The 21,902-nt window shown below is 48.6% G+C and overlaps 1 protein-coding gene and 1 long non-coding RNA gene across 7 annotated transcripts in view; one reads left to right on the top strand and one right to left on the bottom strand.

Annotated features, from left to right (window-relative positions):
- Positions 1–4,507: 4,507 nt before the first annotated feature.
- Adgrg1 (adhesion G protein-coupled receptor G1) overlaps positions 4,508–21,902 on the bottom strand; it is a 42,475-nt gene continuing 25,080 nt past the window's right edge. For 5 of the 6 annotated variants that reach the window (XM_042672838.1, XM_042672834.1, XM_042672837.1 and 2 more), the window contains 13 exons: positions 14,196–14,283; positions 13,239–13,658; positions 12,801–12,936; positions 12,455–12,602; positions 12,026–12,157; positions 11,295–11,411; positions 10,964–11,009; positions 10,655–10,758; positions 9,491–9,609; positions 8,881–9,152; positions 8,086–8,194; positions 7,129–7,397; positions 4,508–6,004 (listed from right to left, as the gene is read on the bottom strand). In XM_042672838.1, the coding sequence (XP_042528772.1) occupies positions 5,874–6,004; positions 7,129–7,397; positions 8,086–8,194; positions 8,881–9,152; positions 9,491–9,609; positions 10,655–10,758; positions 10,964–11,009; positions 11,295–11,411; positions 12,026–12,157; positions 12,455–12,602; positions 12,801–12,936; positions 13,239–13,658; positions 14,196–14,259 (2,067 nt within the window). In that variant the 5' untranslated portion in view covers positions 14,260–14,283 and the 3' untranslated portion in view covers positions 4,508–5,873. Of the gene's footprint in view, positions 6,005–7,128; positions 7,398–8,085; positions 8,195–8,880; positions 9,153–9,490; positions 9,610–10,654; positions 10,759–10,963; positions 11,010–11,294; positions 11,412–12,025; positions 12,158–12,454; positions 12,603–12,800; positions 12,937–13,238; positions 13,659–14,195; positions 14,284–21,902 lie in introns of those variants that run through there. The other variant, XM_042672832.1, reaches the window with a different exon arrangement.
- Positions 14,730–21,722, top strand: LOC122102229. The gene is made up of 2 exons (XR_006146473.1): positions 14,730–14,972; positions 20,633–21,722. It is a non-coding gene; the product is annotated as an uncharacterized LOC122102229 (long non-coding RNA).

Genomic DNA, 21,902 nt, shown 5'->3' with positions numbered 1-21,902 from the left:
TGGCCCTGAGGATACTGTGGACGAGGCCTGGCTCTTGATGGACTCCTAGGGCCATTAGGGGATCAGAAGGTGAGATGTGCCCTCTCACCATCTTCCCCTCCCCCATCAGGCCCCAAAAGCCACCCCCCCACAGGGTCTAAGGATTCCCAGCTGGCCTGTAGTTCCCCTTCCTCTCACATGGTCCCCTGCTGGGCCCTCTGGGACTCAGTGGGGGTGAGGGAGGAATGTTGGGATCACTCAGGGGCTGTGGGAGACTAGAGGAAATCTGGTATGGAGGTCAGACTCCAGGGGTTTCTGAGCCCCTGACCTTCTTTCCAGCTTCAGTGAGGAGAGATGTAGGCAGTGACAAAGCCTGCCCTGGAGCTCTGTCCTGGTGACAGGAGGGCCTGGTGGGCCCCAGAAGGAGAGGGCCCACCTCCCATGGAGGTAGCAGGGGAGGGTCAGGCAAGTCAGAGGGCCACACGCTACAGCTCTTCTCTGGAAGACCTCACAGGAACAGGAGAGCTGGCCTGTGGCCATTCTCAAAGCTCTGGGGCTCCCACACCCCAGGGCCAACAGAACTGTAGTGTTGGGCTGGGAAGGTGGCTCGGTGGTAGAGCGCTTGCCTTGCATGTATGAGGCCCTGGGTTCAATTCCTCAACACCACATAAGCAGAAAAAGCCAGAAGTGACGCTGTGGCTCAAGTAGTAGAGCACTTGCCTTGAGCTGAAGAGCTGAGGGACAGCACCCAGGCCCAGAGTTCAGGCCCCATGACTGGAAAAAAAAAAAAAAAAAGAACTGTAGTGTCAACTTGTGCCACTTCCTACCCCCCTCAAAAAAAAACCCTCCAGTGGGCAAGGCCTCAAACCTGCTTAGACCTGACCCCCATGCACCCCTGGGCTGTTCCATCCATGTCTAGATGCACCCCTGGTCCTGTGCTGGTGGGGAGGGTGGTCCTGTCATCTACAGCCATTGCCCCAGTCCAGGGAGAGCCACCAAGTCCCAGGGACCCCCTCACAGAAGAGTCATGTGCTTATCCAGGGCCTACAAGGAAAATGGATCCAACCCTAGACTCCATCCCTTTACCTGAGCCTGCTGGAAACCAAGCCATTCAAGAGAGAGAAACTGAAGGCTGGGCGCTGGTAGCTCACACTTGTAATCCTAGCTATTTAGGAAGCTGAGATCTGAGAATCATGTATCTTAGCTAACCCAGATAGGAAAGTCCATGAGACTTATCTCTAATTAACCAGCAAAAAGCTGGAAGTGGACCTATGGCTCAAGTGATAGAATGCCAGCCTTGAGGGAAAAAGCTAAAGGACAGTACCTAAGCCCTAAGTTCAAGCCCCAGTACCAACACACATACACACACACTGTAGGTCCCTAAAGATCTCAAACTTGTAGCCCACCATGAGTACTGTCAGTCAGCCCTTGGGCTGTCGAGACAGCTCTGACTCACCGTATCCAACCCCAGAAGCCCCAGCTTCTTTCCTTGTCCCAAGAGTCCCTGGAGCAATCAGAGAGGAAGGAGGAGAGGGCAGAGTCCTCAAGTAGACCTAGACTGAGCATCTAAGAGCTGAGATTACCAGGCAGTGGTGGCTCACACCTGTAATCCTAGCTACTCAGGAGGCTGAGTTCTGAGGATTGAGGTTCAAAGCCAGCCAATAAACCACTAGAAAACCAGAAGTGGTGCTGTGGCTCAAGCGCAGAGTACTAGCCTTGAACTGAAGAGCTGAGGACAGTGCCCAGGCCCAGAGTTCAAGCCCCGCAACTGACCAAAAAAAAAGAGCTGAGATTACAGGCCTGAACAGCCAGCCCAGAAGTGGAACTTGACACCTAAACACAAACAGTGATGGTCAAATGTGATCAGACAGAATCTAGCAGAGCTGCCTAATCTGTCACAGGATGGTGAGGAACAGGCTGAAGGCAAGGACGGAAGAGAAATCGTCATTTCATTATTTACAACACTGCTGAACTCATTCAGCTCAGGGATGAATTCAGCCTTCACATGTCATCATTTGGCTAGGGATTTCTTTTTTTAGTTTTTTTGAAAATTTTTATTTAAAAAAAAAACACAAAACACAGACTTACTCCACTTCAATATGTGGTCTGTTGCATTTTCTAGTTTGTTCAATGCTTTAAAGCTCATTGATGCCTCTGCTTTCAATTGTACATGGGCCTGAAGCATCCCAGCTTTTGGCAAGCAGGCAGGAGACTCAACAAGAATCAAAATAGGAATAAGGCAGACTAAATGCAGGGCACATCTGTAAACATATTATACATTGAAAAATTACAATATATCAGTAAAAGTGATACTGTTTACAGGTGAAATGAAGACTATCTGAAACTGGCCTACCACAAGTTTCTGAACCTGGACTGATTTTATATATATATATATATATTTAAAAGTTTTGTTTACATCAAGTGGAATTGGCAATCCATGCTTATACTTTTTTTAAAATCTAATCAGGGCAGAAATCCAGACTAAAAAGATATTTTACCTATGTTCAGTCCAATAACTTCTTTTGTAAATTACTTGTTAAAAGTCTCAGTCAACAAGAAAACTCATTCATACTACAATCGCTCAAAAATTAGACATTTCTTAAGCAAAATGATAGAGCAAAAAATAGTTACTTTCTCTCCAAATATGAAGGGATCCAGTCTATTTTTATTAGAAGACTACAACTCTCTCTATATAAATACCCTGCTGTTTTACCTGTATTTGACATACATGGATATACTAATTTCTCTGCATGTATGTGTGTGATGTGATGCTATGTCAGGCCAGAAAACTTATTATATCACCAACATCACCAATCTTAGAATTGGACCCTTAGTTTTTCTTTTTTTTTTTGTCAGTTGTGGGGCTTGAACTCTGGGCCTGGGCGCTGTCCCTCAGCTCTTCAGCTCAAGGCGAGCGCTCTACCACTTGAGCTACAGCGCCACTTCCGGTTTTTTTTCTGGTGGTTTTATTGGAGATAGGAGTCTCATGGTCTCTCCTGCCCGGGCTGGCTTTGAACCGCGATCCTCAGATCTCAGCCTCCTGAGTAGCTAGGATTACAGGTGTGAGCCACCAGCGCCCAGCTGACCCTTAGTTTTTCTGCACACACACACACACACACACACACACACACACACACACACACACAATTTATTTTTAGCATGCTATACAACAGGATGGCAATGTGATGATAAGACAGGGCTAATGGCTCTTCTCTGCCCAAAATAAAATTTCCAAAATTTCACACTATTTTCCTTAAAAACCCATTTTGCTCTAATAATAAAATACATTTATTAAGATATAATTCAAAGCTAATAAGCTTAGAAGTATAATTTGCATGAAAGCAGCTTCTATAAGCAGGGTTTATTACCTCCTTACTGGCTAAAAACATGAGAAGTTTTCCTGGGCTCTTTTCCTCTCCTTTTAGATTTTGCTCAGAAATTAAAGAGAATTTAAAGAAATGTAACGTTGATGAAAAACAAGAAACTGCACATTTAGTGTTAGAGACAGAGAGCAAGTCTGGAGAACCTACAATTGAAAAGCAGAATATATGTTTGCTCCCAGTTACACAATTACATTAAAATATGGGCACAGGAGTACTTTTTCCATATCGAAGCTAATTGCTTGTTCTGCAACTGTTCTTTAAATGGTACTCAATATATTCTTCAGTTACCAAAGTTTAACATGTAACCAAAGCTAGTTAACTATATATCCATCAACTATTCCAGAATTGTAGAACTTGTATGCCCTCCCCTATCCTCCCCTACCACCCCCAAAAAAAAAAGAAAATGAAAGATTTCTCCAACACCCCACAGAGGCTGCTTAACTTCTGGCAAGAAATGCAAATTATATTTGCTAAAAAAATATATATATATACCCTGCAAACTTCAAGGCATTTATCCAGCATTCTAGCAGAACTTAAAAGTAAAACCAAAAGATCAGGGAGAAGTAGGGGAAAATGTTGAATCATTGTTAAAGAATATTTTGAGTTTACCAATAGTTTTTGTTTGTTTGTTTTTTGGTCAGTTGTGGGGCCTGAACTCGAGCTCTTCAGCTCAAGGCCAGCACTCTACCACTTGAGCCACAGTGCCACTTCTGCCTTTTTCTGCTTATGTGGTGTTGAGGACTTGAATCCCGGGCCTCATGCATGTGAGGCAAGCACTCTACCACTGAGCCACCTTCCCAATCCCTACCAATAGTTTTAAACCATGGATTCTTCATGCCAACCTGGGTTTCTACATGGGTTGTTTTCCTGCATCCTAGACCTGATGCTAGAGCTGTCACTCAGCATGGGGTTTTAATTCTCACTTTGCCACAGACCTCACTTCTCATTACATCTCCAACATGAATGCCAGCTTGCCATTTGTGTTCTCAGTTGCCTGGCATCAGCTGTTGGCATTTTCCCTCACCCAGGGTCCTCTTCTCTTTCCTGAGACACTGGCATCCTTGATGTTTTCAATAACACAAGAAACATCTCTGGAGGAAATGCTCCAAACGTTTGTTAGGCAAAGAAAACTGATTTTTATTTTCCCTCTTGACAATCTTCTACAGTTTCCAGATTCTCTACAATAAACACATACTCCTTTTTAATATCAAAAGACAAATGAGTGCTGAGCATGGTGGTCAACACCTATAATCCCAGCTCTCAGAAGGCAGAGGCAAGAGGGATCAGCCTGAGGCTCTATAGCTCTGTTTCCCCTCTCCCCCCACCAAAAAAAAAAACCACATCAAAATAAGATGAACAAACTGACACTTAAAAAGAACAGTCTTCATCTTGAAGGCTGAGGTCAAGATGAAATGCTGCCTCTTCCAGGAAGATTTCCTAAATGCCCATCAAAGAGTATTGGCTCCTACCTTGTACCTATAGCCCCAGGGCCTTGTATTCTAAGCTGAGTTTGCAGGAAGAGCCCACCAGGTCTGTCTATCTGTGTCCCTGCCACCCTAACACAGGCTGGTGAGTGGTGAATAAGTGTTGGGCAGAGTCCCCCATGACAGGCAGCCATCTGCAGGGATTTGAAGACCACCTTATAGGTGAGAAGTCTGGCTCAAACTAGGGTCAGCAGAAGGAATGTGCCAGTCTTCTAGAGTGCCAGGACTGTCCCATAGTTCTTGCCACAGGAGGGCTCCTCTGAGGGGTGATCAAGGACAGCACTGACACACAGGCCACATGGCCCCGCCCAGGTGTCCATACGAGAGACATCCAAAGCTCATGAAGCCACGGTAGTTTACAGCAGGCACCAGGAGGCTGGGTGGGAATAGCTTCCCAAAGTAACAGCATTGGAACTGGAGGCCCCAGGCTGTGGGCAGAGGGTAGGGGAAGCTCAGGAGGGGAGCAGGGAAAAAAGGGGCTCTGGGAATCTGGTGGAGGGAGAGGCTCTGGGCTCTGAGGTAGCCTTTGAAGGAGGGCCTCACCACCTGCAGGACTCCAGCCCAACTCTCTGTCCAGCTCTACATGTCCTTGCTGCTGCCCAAATTAAAAGGACCAGGGCTGCAGAATGCTGTGTGGTGACTGGTTCAGAGTAGTAACAGCCTGGGTAGCTGTGTCTGGGCATCTAACATCCAAGCCTGGCCCTGATGCTGTGGAGTCAGCTGAGCTCAGGGAAGTCAGGAGAAACAAGGCCTGAGTCCTAGGTTTGATCAGTCGTGGGGACATCCTTCCCACCAGCATGGCAGCATAGTCCTGAATCCTTGGAAGTTGGAACTGGGAGCTGAGTGGTCCTCAAGGCCAGGTGGGCATCTGGTTACCATGGCAACTGCTCCATCCATCCATTCATCCATCCAGGGAACAGGGCCTTCTCCAGTCTGCCACTGCCCAGTGGTAGGCTGAGCCCAGCGGTGGCTGTAGACAATGGGGGAGCCATGTCTCTGCCCTCACACAGGGTGGACGCTGGGGTGTTTAGGCGCGGCTGGACGAGGTGCTGCCGGAGCTGATGGGGAGCCGGGCGCTGTCTGAGCTGTTTTTCAGAGGAGAAGGACCTCCCCGGGCCTGCAGCCGCATGGACCAGTACCAGAGGAAGATGAGGAAGCCTGCAAGCAGGAGAGAGAGGCGGGAGTGAACAGGCATGCAGCCACCTGGCCCTCCCTACTCCAACTCCCAGTCACCTCACCAACACAGGCCCAACATACTTCTGGCTCAGGCACTAGACAGTGCTGCTGGGATTTATTTTTTAATATAATGGGGTTTGAACCCGAACCTTGTACTTGCTAGGCAGATGCTCTACTACTTGAGTCATGCCCTAGTGCTGCTGATTTATTGCATTCAGTGTGTGTGTGTGTGTGTGTGTGTGTGTGTGTGTGTGTGTGTGTGTGTGTGTGTGAGTGTGTGTGTGTGTGTGTGTGCGTACATCACTTAAGATCCTCAGCTTTAGAAGATTAAGACTTTAAATTTGAGCTGGGTGCAGGTGGCTCATGTCTCTAATCCTAGCTATTCTGAGGAGCGTGGTTCAAAGCCTTCAAGAAAGTATGTGATTATCTCCAATTAACCACCAAAAAGCCGGAAGTAGAGCTGTGGCTCAAGTAGTAGTGCATTAGCCATGAGCTATAAAAAGCTCAGGGTAAACACAAAAAATGAAAAGCTCAAGGACAGTGCTCAGGCCCTGAGTTCAAGTCCCAAGCCTGGCAAATAAACAAAAACAGCGATCCTTGTAGAAAGCTGAGACCCCATGTAAACTCCTGGCCTGGCCACACAACCAGCCTACAAATCTGCACAGCCCACATGGAAGCATATGTGTACTTGTACATGTCTGAATGTGGGGATACACGTATGATCCTTTGGGCCTCAAACCAAGATCCTTCCCTCTGCCCTGCCTCTCACTGGCTACCCTGTAGCCACACACTTCCTCCCAACACATAAGTCATTCTGACCTCAGAGCCTTTGCTCTTGCCTTCTCTGTAGGGCCCACCCTGACATCCCTACTGAGATTGCCTGGTGGCTGTGAGCTGGCTTTGTGCATGATCAGTCTCTCTGCCCCCCCCCCCCCATGAGCTCAGGACTGTAACCCCAGGGACAGCACAGGACCTGCAATGCAGGTGCTCCATAGAACTGAGGCCTGGAGGGTGCGCCCAGGTCTGGATTAGGAAGACTGAGCCCAGAGAAGGGAAACCCCAGGCTTTCCTACACCATCGCCAGGGGCGGCTCTTCCCATGCTTACCTTGGAAGGAGGTGATGATGCTGAAGAGATAGAGAACCACAAGTTGGAAGGTGCCAGAAGCAAAGGAGAAGAAGACCAAGGCCCAGGGCAGGCCAAGGACCAGGCTGAGGCCCAGCAGGGTCAGCACGTGGGGCCACTTCTGGTTGTGTGGCCGCAGCCGCAGGATCTGCACCACCATGGTGATCAGCATGGCCATGTTGAACAGGAACACCAGGCTGAAGAGGCCCAGGTTGGTGATGTAGCTGACCAGGGAGTCACGGATCCAGCACCTGGTGGGGGAAGGGAGGAGTCAACACACGGCTGGGTGGAGTAGCATGTCCCCCATTGAATTCTCAGTTTATGGAAAGTAGGGTTGGTGCCATTTCTTTGTAAAATGCATTCAATGAACAAGTCAGACAATTTAAAGTACTACGTAAATATATCAAGGGAGATGTTGGCAGTTCACACCTATAGTCCTAGCTACTCAGAAGGCTGAGATCCAGAGGATCATGGTTCAAAGCCAGCCCTGGGAGGAAAAGTCTGTAAGACTCCATCTCCAAAATAATGAGGAAAAAGCCAGGGTGAAGGCATGGTTCAAGTGGTAGAACACCAACCAAGCAAGCTGGAGGTCCTGAGTTCAAAACCTAGTACAGTCAAAGAATAAAAATTTTAAATGCTATCAAGCTGGAGACATAGCTCAAGTGGCAGAGCGTTTGCCTAAGTGTGAGGTCCTGAGTTCAAACTGAAGTGTAAATAATAATAAATATGATGATGGGAGCAGTGAGTCGCATGACCAGGCGTGTGGCTCTCCAGGATTCCAGCTTCCGGCTTCCCATATCCATGGGAGCCAGCATGCTGCAGTCCAGATCCGCCTCCCACAAGGAAATGGAGGCTCAGAGAAGAGCAGGTGCAAGGTCAGCTGGGCAGGAATAGGAACCGACCCAGGCCCCTGTCACCCCATCCCTTCCCCACACTCACATGGAAGGGTAGCTGACCCGCTCTGGAGTCCGGTGCACTGCCAGGATGATGGGGCCGTAGTTGTTCACGTCCACCAGAGCCACCAGCGTCACCAGGAAGACGGGAAAGCCTGAGGGTAGCAGAGGCTCATCATGCCCTCTCCTGAGGGAGGTCAGGGGAGGCAGGGAGGACCCTCTGGGGCCAGGGCTCCAAGTTGAAGGTTGAACCACCTTCCCCATTCCAGTGTGGCTGTCCCATAAAGGGAGGTCCTCCCCTAACTTTGTTCCCACCTCCATCCTAGAGGCCCAAGACAAAGGGCCTGAGATCCCTGCTGAGGTGGGAGGCAGACAGGACAGTTGGGGGTGGGGGGGAGAAGCGGGGAAATAGAGGAGGACAAATAGAGGAGGAAATAGAGGAGTTCTGAATAAGAAGCTGTCTGGGGTCAGACCTGGTCTATCAGGAGGGGAGAGGGGAGGCTCCCTGAAGGGGTCCCGCCTCCCACCTTGGGCCAGGCCCAGCCAATGAAGGAGCTCCCAGGACCTGCAGGGAGGTGAGCTGGGTGAAGTCAGAGTCCACGCTATGTCCCAAATGGCTCAAGTGTGAGTGCCTGGACATCATGGCTCAACCCCAGCTGGGTGCTCTTGTACAGTGGTGCCCAGCCAGAGCCCTTCTCAAAGAGGCAGCAGTGGGAGTACTTGAAAGTGTGTCTTGGGGCCAGGCCTGGCCCAGCCCAGGTGTGGGACCCCTGGGGACCGGTGGATGAAGGAAGCAAGGCGGCAGAGGAAGTTCTCGGGGGAGCCTCCTCCCCTCACTCACCCCAGCCCACGGCGCTCAGCTTGAGCAGGTAGCCAGGGACGTAGGTGCCGAAGACCTCGATGACGAGGCGGTAGAGGTTGTAGCCCTCCAAGCCCATCCAGGCCAGGCAGGCCAGCAGGGAGAAGTGCAGGAAGATGGCGCTGGCTCGGCAGGCAGCCTGGGAGCCTGACAGCGCGACCGGCTCACTAAGCAGGAAGCTCACGTCCAGCAGGAAGACAGCCAGGAGCAGGTTCATGTGCACCTTGATGGTGTAGTCTCTAGGTTTCCTCCTGCTGGGGGGGGGGAGTAAGGAAGATCAGGGGTGGGGTCAACTCCTCCTCCTCATCCCCCTTCTCATTCTCCTCACTCCTCATTCTCCTACTCCACTTCCTCTCCATCCCTCCTCCTCCTTACTCTTCATTGCTTCCTCCTCCTCTTCTTCCTCCTCCTCCTCCTCCTCCTTCTCCTTCTCCTCCTCTCCTCTTCCTCCTCCTTCTCCTCCTCCTCCTCTCTCCTTTCTTCTTCCTCTTCTCCCTCCTCTCTTTTCCTCCTCCCTCTTCTTCTTTCTCCATCTCTTTTTTTCCTTTCCCCTTCTTCATTTCAGGACCTGCCCAAGGCCCAGCAGGCCTACCTGGAGCACAGGTAGGCAGCAATGGTGAAGACGCAGGCCAGGGCAGAGATGACGCAGCCCACGTAGGACAGGAGCGTGAGGTAGTGCTTGTGGGTGGCGTCCACCTCCACTGAGGACACCTGGGCAGGGACAGGGGCATCTCAGCATCCCACCTCCATGGGGGTCTCCCTGGAGAGAGGCCTTTGTGCCCTCTTGGGTGAGGGGCCCTCTTACCACATGCATTCTTCTGGAAAGATCTGGGGCCCAAGTGTGACCTACACATATCCCCCCCCCCCATTTCACCAAAAGACCACTGCTCAGCCTGAATTACATTCCCCTTGACACTGGTTCCACTTAGGAGTTTCCAAGATCATATTGGTACAAGGGCCATAGGCAAGAGACAGAGACCATGTTTGGAACTTGAACTTGGCTTTTCTTAGCTACTAATGTCTCACTGCACTCACTTGAGGTGCTAGGCAGTGAGCCACAGCTGTGTTCCACCTACAAAAGCCACTGACACTGCCCCCACTTTTTATTGGCTCATTTTTTTTTGTGTGTGTGTGTGTGTGTGTGTGTGTGTGTGTGTGTGTGTGTGTGTGTGTGTGTGTATGTATTGGTCTGGAATTTGCAATCCTCTTGCCTCAGCCTCTAAAATTCTGGGATTACAGGCATACACCATCATACCTGGATGATGCACTTAAAATGGATGTTCAATTCACAATAGGTTCACCAGAATACAGCCCCATTATGAGTGGAGCAGTGTCTGCATGTTTCTATGACACCCAGCATGAAGATTGGTTTTCCGTGACAGAATGAGCTTCCCATGCCCAGAGGACTCTGGGAACATGAAGTTAGAGCAGGAGTTTCAGAGCTCCCAGAAACAATGGAGCCCACCTGAAGGGCCTCCATGCCGGGCCTCAGCCTCCAGGCAGGGGCCTATTAAAATCTCCCTGCCCCAGCCCTTGTAGTTAGGAGCAGGTGCCTGCATTTTTAATGTCAAAAATCTAGGAATAAGGAGCAACAGCCTTACAAACCAGCTCTTTCATTAACTATAAAATGGGACAAGGGGGTGAGCTCAGAGGAAAACATGGATTCAGAAGGAAGTTACTGCCTGAGTTGCTAAGCACAGGCCTGGCAGATACAAAGCCTGTGGGAGGTGGGGTGGGGGTGGGGGAAGGGACCCACCATCAGCACTGCGAAGTAGGTCAAGTGGCTGCAGAGACAGGACGTCTGAGTTTCTCCCCTGACAGTCTCACACCCATCGCTGCTCCAGCTCCCGGGGCTGCCGGCTGAGGGGACAGGGGGTACGGGCCCTGATCAGCTCACCTCCCAGGGTATCTCCCAGGGTAGGTCTTTGCATATCTGCCCACTGCCCCTCCCTCCACCAAGCCCAGCCCTCCAGGAAACCCCTGGGGGAGCCTCGCCTCTCCCATCCCCCTCTCAGGACCCTATTTCTCCAGACACTTGTGCACCCAGAGATCCCTCCAGACTCACGTGCTGCATCTTCAACCCAGAAAACGCACTGGAGGGTGATGTTGTTCTGTGGGGACCAAAGAGAAGGGGTATAAGCCCCTGTGGCTGCACCCCCTACTCACATGGGGAGGTCCAAGCCTCAGCCAGCAGGCAGCCTTACACTGAGAACATGTCAGCTGGGATGGGAGGCCCCGCCCCATTCTCAGGGACCCACCCACAAATAGAGGCCCTGCCTGTTCTGCGGCCCCGCCCCCTTGGAAGGAGGCCCTGCCCATTTCCAGGGCCCCTCCCCTAACCAGAGGCCCAGACTCTTGTCTGGACGCACTGTACCCAGGCTGCTGCCCATACTCACTGGCTGGGGCTGGTGCTGGAAGGTGAGCACCACCGGCTCTGAGAGGTTGGAGACTTTGGTGTCCTGAACAACGATGCCCAAGACCTTCTCGCCCAAGACTTGGCTGGAATTTTTGTCCTAGACATGCAGAGTTGGGGAAAGAAGACAGGGAAGGGCAGGGCTCAGCCTGACATCTGTGCTCAGCCTTGTCCCTCCTTTCCTTGGCACCTGCCGTGACTGAGGAGCCTCGGGCTTGGGGCACACAGGCCCTGGGCCCCACATGGTGGCCTGTAGCCCAGGGTTTCATGGGCCAGCTCTGTCTGTGGGAGACAGCTCCAGGGAGACCCCAGTGGAGAAAAGTCCAGAAGATTCCCTTGCCTCTCTAGACTCTTGTCATTCCCAGCATTCTCTGAGCGCCTGAGTCTCCCTCTGGAGCCAGTTTTGAGGTCCTGGGGCTTGCAGACAGGGCCTAGGCAATGTCACTGAGTTTTTATTTTGCTCAAGGTGAGCGCTCTACCACTTAAGCCACAACACCACTTCCAGCTTCTTTGGTGATTATTTGGAGATAAGAGTCCTACAGAATTTTCTACCCAGGCTGGCTTCAAACCCCAATCCTCAAATCTCAACCAAACTGCTGGCAAGATTTTCCTAGGACAGGCTAGGAGAGGAAGGCGGGCGGCAGGATCTTCCCGCATCTCTTCACCAGAGAAAAACTGACTCCAGGGAACGCAGCAAGGGAGGCACCCCAGTACCTGAAACAGAGCCTGGCTGCTGAAGTCCACCATGAGCAGTCTCTTGGCCGCCTCTCCGCGCCGGCCTTTGGTCTGCTGAAAGAGGGCGCGGGGCAGCAGCACGGAGTACTCCCGGACCTCACTCTGCTCCTCCTGTGCACGAGGGTTCTGTTAGGGCCCAGCCCAGAGCAGACTCTGGATCCAGCCTTTCCTGAGCTCCTTCTCCAGGAAACCAAGCCTGACATCTGCGCTCAGCCTTGTCCCTCTTTTCTTTGGCACCTGCTGTAACTGAGGAGCCTTGGGCTTGGGCCACACAGGCCCTGGGTCCCACATGGTAGCCTGTGACCCAGGGCTTCATGGGCCAGCTCTGTCTGTGGGCCATAAACTTTGCAGGGAGACCCCAGTAGAGACCCTGGAGCATGCCTCTCCTCTCCCCCACCAACAACCCACCTCCTGCCGGGAGTGGATGTGGAGGTCCTGGAGGCCGGCGGAAGGCCACAGCTTCCATATGGTGGCGTTGACTCGGTCCTCCTCAAAGGACACCTTGTCCCCCGGGAAGCTCACAGCGGCCAGCTTTGACTCCAGGCTCTGCAGCTGCCTGGTGGGAGGGCAGCACGGTGGATGATGGGGGGAGAGTGAGGCAGGAAGCTGGGCCTCAGGCAGGTACAGGGGTAGGACAGGCAGGGACAAGAGAAGGGGCAGCCTGGGCGGGATGAGGCAGCTAGGAGGCACACCCTGGGACTCAGCATGGACTCGTGGGGTGGTGATGGTCCCCCAGCCCTGGGGCGACACTTACTTGCTGGCCAGGGTGGCCGAGGGCCTCCTGGAGGCCTTGTGTGGCTGCTGCAGGAGCTGGCTGAGCCGTAGGAGGACACTCTTCAGCTCGCACATGTCCACTGAGGCTGATGTGTTGTGGGAGGCGTGATGGGGCTCTGCAGAGGGGAGAGAGACAGGCTGAGATCGTGACCGAGGGCCTTGCCCCCCCCCCCCGCCCCCTGATCTGCAGCAACTCTGTGCTCTGCCCCGCTTTGCCTGAGACCAAGGGTCCCAGGGGGCACACTGACTTCCCACGAGGCCTGCCAGGCAAGGCTCTGCCTAAGGGGTCCCTGAAGCAGCATCTGCCCCTCCTAGGGCCCTTCCCAACCTACCCGCCATCTGCCTCTAGCCTCCCTGCCTCAGCCTCCCCACCTCAGCCTCCTCCAGCCCCTGCTCCTCCCCCTGGGAAGCTCCTTACTATGGAAGGCGAAGGTGAAGCTGGAAGCCCCAGGCAGGCTGGTGTTCTCGGGGTTCCTCCAGGAGCTGATGGAGGTAGCCAGCAGTGGGGGCCCCTGCGCCTGGCTCTCCTGATGCCGGAAGCAGAGGAGGCTGGAGGCCTGGTCACTGAGCAGAAAATCATTCTTGCCATAACGCAGGTGGAACTTCCCAGACTGACGGCTCCAGTACAGGCAGAAGTGGTAGATGCCCCTGGGCTCTGGGAAGGCCCGAGAGGCCTCAGGGGCAGCGGGAAAGGGGGCCCGGATGGTGAGGGCCTCTTCTGAGTTGCTGATGGTGATCCGCAGCTCCGGCGTCTGCTCATACTGGAGGTCGCTCTTCTGGGTCTGGTTCCGCTGGCCACAGAAGCGGAAGTCTTCCCGGGGACCGCCACCGTGGGCACCTGAGGAGGCAGAGGCTGCAGGTGGGCTGTGGCAGGGACCGGCAGGGGCCAGGGGAGGGAACAGAATTTGAGCTTAAGAGTCTGTGAACCTAAAGCTTAGGACATGGTCTTATGGCCTCCCGTTCAAAAGCTCCACAGACATTTGTGTAAATCCTGCTATCAAAAAATATCCTGGATTCAAACTATGTCAAGAAAAAAATTAAAAAGAAAGCTATGATTCCAAAGGCAATGTATACTTTAGTAGCAATCAAGTATTTAATGAGGTAGGACGGCCATGGACAGTTGCACAGGCCGTGCACACCGACAGAGAATGCTTACCACAAGGCAAACTGGGCTGAAACCCAGTTCATGTTCCTCACCCCAACCAGCTCTCCATCACCAAGAAGAGGTAGGTGCCTTTCTAATTTTCTCCACGGTTCCCTTCACCTGCTAAGCTGTGTCTGCACCCCTGCGCCTGCCCAAAGGCTGGCAACAGCTGCCTAGATATAAGGGTGTTTGCCGAAAGTCACAACAGCCCCAGGCCCCAGGAAATGCTACCTTGCACCAGGAAGAGCAGACTCAGTAGGAACAGCGCCGCCTGCTGAAGCACCTGGACAGCCATGGTTGTCCCCAGAGATGTCACCACCTGGAAGAGACCTAAGCGTTAGCTGGAGCCTGGAAAGCAGGGTGGCTAGGCTAGCCCAGCAGCTGACAAGAATGGCCAGAGGCTAAAAATCAAGAGGTTGTGCCAGCACTGGTGGCTCACGCCTGTAATGCTGTCAGACACTGGCTTCCGTGAGCCATCTGAGGACTTATGTGCTGTGAGGTTGAGTATGCCAGCATGCATAGCCTCGAGGAGAAGGAGAAAAACTCCTTAACAGTCTGGGCAACAGTCTGGATGCCTGACCATAAGCCTCTTGGTGCTCCTCTGAATAACCCCATAGACAATGCCTCCCTTTGTGTGTCTAAGATAGCTCACCTGCACTTTGCTTGTTCTTCGTAACCTTTGATCACGTAAAACTGCTTCATATTTGTTGACAAAGATTAACTTCTCCTGTTTACTGACTACAGATTAACTCCCATTGTCTGCACATATGTAAGACTGTTTAAGATTAACTTTCTGTCTCCTGACTGAAGATTTACTTGCCTTGCCTGTATGCTGTATATAAGCATGTGGTGCTTTTAATAAATTTTGTCTATACCCGCATGGTGTGGTCCACTCTCTGCCTACCAGACATTGGATTCCTGGGTCTCGCTGTGTGAAAAGCAACAAGTGGTGAACAACCAGGACTTGGAGCAGTTCTACTAGAAAGATGTGGTGTCCCATAGAAAGAGGTAAGTGGGAATTTTTTTCATTATGGGACAGTCAGGAAGCCGAGCTCAGCCTTTTGTTGATTTAGTACACCACCTTCTTAAGAAAAGGGGGGCAAAATTGTCCAAGACACAACTTCTGGAATATAAACCATGGCTCCCCAACAAGGGAACTTTGGAAAAAGAAATATGACGGAGAATTAAAACCAATGTAAGAAGAGCTCCTAGGCCAGGAGAACATATAGAAATATTAAAAGATGAAAAAGAAACTGTAGATCAGGAACAAAGTGTAAAAAGATTACTGCATCATTTTAAAGAGAAAACTTAGCTAAAAGGATTTCTGTTCTGGTTATGGCATGTCACATGTCTCTGTGTTCCTGTCCTGTTTCCTGTCTACTGAAAAGTTTTTTGTTGTTGACAAAGGTTTGTTTTTATAACTGACCACATGGTTCCATCATAATTTGGCAAAATAATGCTGCTAAAGTTCCCCCCCCCAAAAAAAACCTTAAATGGCCAATATTAAAATCTAAGCATGCTCTATGATTTGTACAAAACATAACTGTCTGTCTATTTGTGAAATAGGTAAAAGGGTCATGGTTTCAAAGTTATCAAATATTCTGCTTGCTAAAAGATCTTTGTTAATGGGAGCTATGATTTACTTTGAGTTGCCTTGAAAAGTCTGAGATTGCCTGACTACAAGCCTCAGGCTGCATTTTCTCCCTGTGGATGCTGCGGGAAGGGAGAGTGTAAGATGGCTGTGAACTTGGTTCAGACATTTGGCTGGTCATGGCAGTGTAAATAGTTGTAAGGTGCTCTTGTTTAAGATTGGACAGAGTCAGGCCAGTTTAGTTTCAAGTGACCCTCACCCAGCCTTCACCAGCTGAAGGTATTCAAAAGGCCAGTTGGTAAAATGCCTGGCAAAACAAGCAAGCCTTGGAAAAAATAAAATTATGGCCTGGAAAAGGCACTTTGTTAAAAGGTATCACCTTAAATTTTTATCATCTGGAATAGTAAGATAGGAAAAAGGTCTCTTGTCACTGAAGATTTCAGAAAGCGTATGTACAATTGATTTTCCTTTTTTGTGCGCTTTAATATCTGTGTGTGTGTTTGAATGTGTGTGAACATATTTAAGATGGAAAACTGTCAGCATGCTATAAATATTTAAGTGAATTAAAGTTTAAAATTCACAAAGGTTATGAAGTTTGGATGCTGCCACAAGTTTTAAAGAATTATTGCATTGTTTTAAAGGCTTTCTAGGAATTTTTAAATTTGAGAATTAGAAAAATCTGGTATTTTAAAATCTGGTGTTTTAAAATGCCTAAGGTGGTTTACACTGTAATCACATTATCTTGCTTAGCAAAGAGGCATTGGAGATTTGGGATTTATTTCCCTCGGCTAAAATTTGGGGTATTAGAATTTAAATGTGATGGTTTACTTAGCACTGCTAAAGACTTCACCTGTTCTGATTGTCTAAAACTGCTTGGTATTTCAGTTAAGAACCAAAAGAAAAGGAAAGGGAATACTTAGGATGAGCCCATAGAAAACCTGTTGGTGAGGGGTGACCAGGCAGAAGTGCAGCTCAGAGATCCCATGCATGGTGGGAGAGGGCAAGCTGGCACAAAGGCAGTTCATCTAATACTAACGGGTCAGATGAGTATCAGTCCATTCCATAGGAGGGACCAAGTAGCTTATCTTTGTCCCGTCTCTTTCCCTTGCAGCTGGACACTAGAAACCTGGTGGTAAAGTGAGTGATGTGATGATGTGATTGGTGTTGCTAGAACTGCCCCTCAGATATATTAAAAAATAGGGGAAAAAAGGAGGGGTAAAAGATTATTTGTGTGATAGAATTTGGTTTTAATGCTATTTTGCAGTTGGATATGTGTTTTAAAGGACAAAAAAGTATTGAGTCTAGATTTTTGGTATTGTGCTGGTGATTGTAATTTTTGCATTAAGGAAAAAACTGTTGTCTGAATTCAAAGGGTTTCTAAAAGGGAATTTAGATTGAAAAATAAATAAATAAAATATATTTGCTGTAAAACAGGCAGTCCAAAAGAAATGGGTGTTACTAAGCCCCTCAAGATTTCAAGAGGTTCTTTAAATGGAAATGAAAACTGAAGTATAAAGTGCTAAAGCAGAGGTTAGTCAAAGGCTTTTAAAAATCAAGAATGGATTCTGGGATATGAAATTTGGAAGTAAAATTGTCTTAAATGTTTCAAAGCGGAAAAAGAAAACATTAGGACTATTAAAATGATAGTTTAATTGCTATTTTAGTTTGCCCTTATAAACTTTTGGTAAGTTTCCAGAAGGCTCACAGAGAACAGAGGAATCTTACAGATTTGTCAGATGTAACTTTAGCCCTTAATAAGTTCCCGGTAAGAACATGCTTAAAAAAACTACTTCCAAGCTGGGCACCAGTGGCTCTCACCTGTAATCCTAGCTACTCAGGAGGCTGAGATCTGAGGATTGCCACTCAAAGCCAGCCTGGACAGGAAAGTCTGTGAGACTCTTATCTCCAATAAACCACCAGAAAACCGAAAGTGGTGCTGTGGCTCAAGTGGTAGAGCATTAGCCTTGAGCTGAAGAGCTGAAGGACAGTGCCCAGACCTAGAGTTCAAGCCCCGTAACTGACAAAACAAAAACAAAACAAAAAACAAACAAAAAAAAACTACTTCTATGTTGACCATCTTTCTTGCTTTTAATTGCAGTAAAGTGGCTTGTATAAGACCCATTGATCTGAAAACTGCAGTTCAAAGCCAACCTGGGCAGAGAAAGGCCCCTGTGAGATTGTCATCCCTAACTGGCCAGCAGAGCACTGAAAAAGCAGGCAGAGTTTCTTTGGAGCTCAAAGTGGCAGAGTGCTAGCCTTGAGCTGGAGAGCTGAGGGACAGTGCTCAGGCCCTGAGTTCAAGTCCAGTGACCCACCAAGGAAAATGCTAACGTTATATAAAGTAAGCTAAGGTTATAGGTTCCTAGCATCCCTGAGTCAATTTGAAGAAGTTACAGAAGATGGACTTTTGCCCATCAGCCCCTTTTTAAGATCAAGGGACCAGAGTCATTTCTTTGAAAAAAATGAGGCAGGATAAAAAAAAAAAAAAGCGGTATAGAAATAGTGATAACAAGTGTGTAAGAATAAAGGATTACAGGCCCAAGACTTCTATGTCTGCCTAGGAAATCCTAGCCTTATTTAAAAGAAATCTGGTTAGTAAAAAGCTGATAAGTTACCTGATTAATTACTTTGGGGCCACTGCCTAAAAGGTAGCCTTAAAAGCCAGTGGGATGCCAGCCTATAGAAGCAGGAAAGTACCAGAGGATTTTACTACAGTCAGGCCCTGGATAAAACTTCTTTAATGAGTCTATGTAGAAATTTACAGACTACCCAGCAAGAATGTGACTTATTGCATACTAATGCCAAGCATTTACACGCTTATTACCATATTTCCTTTCACCAAGCCCAGGCCATTGTTCAACACTATGATGTTTGTGCCCCATTACATTGTTCTTCCCACTCAGCCAGTGCAAACCCACGAGCAGGTTCCAGTAACGTTTTGTGGCAACTGGATGTTACTCATACTGCTGTATTTCCAAAGCAACCTTATTTACATGTTGTTGTAGATACCTTCTCTTCCTTCATATGGGCAGTGCCCATGTCCTCAGAATCAGCCAAAGCAACAATTACCACATTTAAACTTACTTTTCCTGTCATGGGACTTCCTCGTGCTATAAAAACAGATAATGGTCCCACTTATACAAGTAAGGGCTTTGCTGCCTTTTGCAAGGAATGGCAAATTAAACATATCATTGGCATTCCGTATAATCCTCAAGGCCAGGATATTGTGGAACAAGCCCATAAAACACTTAAGCTTCAATGATTAAAAAACAAAAAAAGGGGGAATCCCAAGGGAACTTCTTGCCTGAACCTTATTTACTTTAAACTTTTTAAGTTTACCTCCAGGTGATCCTTATACTAGAGCTGAAAAGCATTTTACCTCTCCAGCTCCATCTCAATAGCATATTCCCATATGGTTTAAAGAATTTGATCAGGGCTGGGAAGGTGGCTCAGTGGTAGAGCACTTGCCTTGCATGCCTGAGGCCCTGGGTTTGATTCCTCAGCATCACATAAGCAAAAAGAAAAAAGCCGGAAGTGGTACTGTGGCTCAAGTGGTAGAGCGCTAGCCTTGAGCTGAAGAGCTGAGGGACAGCGCCCAGGCCCAGAGTTCAGGCCCCACGACCGGACCCCCCCCCCCCCAAAAAAAAAGAATTTGATCAATGGAAACCAGGACTAATGACCCATAGTTGGAAAGGGTATGCTTCTAGCATTCCAGATGGATTCACCAACAACATATAGCTTCCTCTTTGGCTCATCTGACCCCAGAGAGATGAGAACAGTATAACCTAAACCTGAGAAAGAAGAATTAGCATGCCATTTTGTAGGCCTAAACGTGAAGACCCAATACCGCCATCATCCTTATCACAAGAAAACTAGCCAGACACTGCCACACCAACAGATTAAGGCATTGTCAGACAAGGGAGAAGCCATTCTGGTCAGTGCTAAAAGCCCTAGAATACCTGAACATCTGTTTTTGACCATAGATGCACTGCTTACCTGTAGTGAACATGTGTATCGGGCCTACATCCCTCACCCACCATTGTTAAGATTAGTGGATTGGCTAGATCAAGGCTCAGTGATATATACTAATGACAGTGTGTATTTTCCCTTTCTGTGGGACTTTGGAGGTCCTACTCATCCAGCTGAGGAAGGAACACACTAAAACATATGCTTAGGATTTGAGTCTTTACCACTGTGTTTGGGGGTACTCCCTTGTTTACAATCAAAAGACAGGTATAGGTATACATTTTGCCTGACGATAAGATCACTGATCATATGGGGCTATTCAGTACACTTTCCTTAGATTTTATTGGTCATCATTCTCATACAAATAACACTGGATGACCTGCCAACCCTGTATGTCAGGGCATTAAATATTGGAATTAGGTTTACATTCCTATTCAGTGGCCTCAGTGCTGTAGCCCTAGAGGAAAAAATTACACAGCATAATAATAATATTTCATTTATAGCTTGGGGCCCCCACGGGCATTTCATCGCCAATTGTTCTGAAAGACACGTTGATGATCGGTGTACCAGTAATTCTTCTTTCGATGGTGCTGATACAATGGAATGATAAATCATGTGGAACCCACTGGTTTGCTTACCTGGCATGATGGAGGCCTTGCATCTCCTAGGCCACGTATAAATTTTAAGGGATGTTTGGGCCCTGAACAGTGGCATTTATGGAAACTTGCGGCCCCATTTCAAATAACTCAAAGTTGGATTGGTCATTTTATTAGAACCTGCCTGGCAAACTATACGTTTTATAGGAATCACTTTTTTTTTTTTTTTTGTACAGGCTTGTGTTAAACTTCCTTATGTATTAGCCATAGGAACTGTGTCAATTAATGAAACTTTGTGTAGCTTGGATTGTTTGGTCAGCTCTTTACATGTTTAAATCACACTATTCCTTTCAACATGTCTTCTCAATCCCTCCTGGTATTACAATCTCCCTTAGGGGTCTGGGCACCTGTTAACCTCACCCAACCTTGGCCAGAGAGCCCTGCTATAGGTTTACTGACAGGAGTTTTCCAGCGACTGTTGAAAAGAACTAAGAGGTTTCTGGGCATGATTATAGCCGCAGTGATGGACGGATTGCTATAACCGTGGCTGCTGCAACCGCTGGAGTGACTGCATACCACCGTCCAAACCAAGGACTTCGTAGAGAAGTGGCAGCGGGATTCTCCTCAGCTGTGGACTCATCAGATAGATACTGAACAGGACATTGAATCCCGCTTAAACACCTTACAACACGCAGTCCAGTGGCTGGGAGGCCAGCTAATTGAGGTACAGAAACTAACCTTTAAATGTGACTGGAGTTCAACAAAGCTGTGTTACACCCGCCCACTTCAACACTACTAACTTCACTTGGCAGGGACTTTGACACCACCTGCAGGACTTGTGGGGAAATTTGTCTTGGGTCATACATCCACAGCAACAAGTCACTGAGACTTTCTCGGCACAGCTCCCTGAGGTGGGATATGATGGCTTAGCTGAAGGCATAGTATCTGTATTAAATCAACTAGATCCTCATACCTGGTGGCAGAGTTTTACCCATCGCGCTTTTACAGGATTGATTGTATTGTGTCTTACGAAGTTTGTGCTCTTTGCACACCGCTGTCTCCATTCCAAAATAGCTAAAGCATCCCTTTCACAAAAGAACCTCATGCTTGCTGTACTACATTTAACAAAACAAAAAACAAAAAAGGGGGAGATGTCAGAGACCCCAGCTCCCATGATCCCATCTGAGGACTTACGTGCTGTGAGGTTGTGTATGCTGACATGCACAGCCTTAGGGAGGAAAAAAAAAAACCTTCAAAGTCTGGGCAACATCTGGATGCCCAGCCATAAGCCTCAAGGATGGCATGCAGAACGTGATCTCCAGGCTCCGCTGAATAATCCCATAGACAATGCCTCGAAACTCCCTTTGTGTGTCTGATAGCTCACCTGGACTTTGCTTGTTCTTTGTAACCTTTGATCACTTAACACTGCTTCACTTTTGTTGACAAAGATTAACTTCTCCTGTTTACTGATTACAGATTAACTCCCATTGTCTGCACATACGTAAGACTGTTTAAAATTAACTTTGTCTCCTGAAGATTTACTTGCCTTGCCTGTATGCTGTATATAAGCATGTGGTACTTTTAATAAATTTTGTCTATACTGCATGGTGTGGTCCACTCTCTGCCTACCAGACACTGTGTTCCCAGGTCTCGCTATGTGAACAGCAACAATTACCCAGGAGGCTGAGATCTGAGGATCAAGGTTTGAGGCCAGCCTGGGCAGGAAAGTCTGTACAAACTCTAATTTCCAATTAGCTACCAAAAAGCTGGACGTGGAGCTACAGC

The sequence above is a fragment of the Dipodomys spectabilis genome, unplaced genomic scaffold (genome assembly GCF_019054845.1).
Source record: "Dipodomys spectabilis isolate Male_0828 unplaced genomic scaffold, ASM1905484v1 ptg000773l, whole genome shotgun sequence".
In the NCBI taxonomy this organism is placed as follows: domain Eukaryota; kingdom Metazoa; phylum Chordata; class Mammalia; order Rodentia; family Heteromyidae; genus Dipodomys; species Dipodomys spectabilis.
The sequence above is the reverse complement of the archived record's forward strand: the minus strand, read 5'-3'. Positions and strand labels throughout refer to the sequence as shown.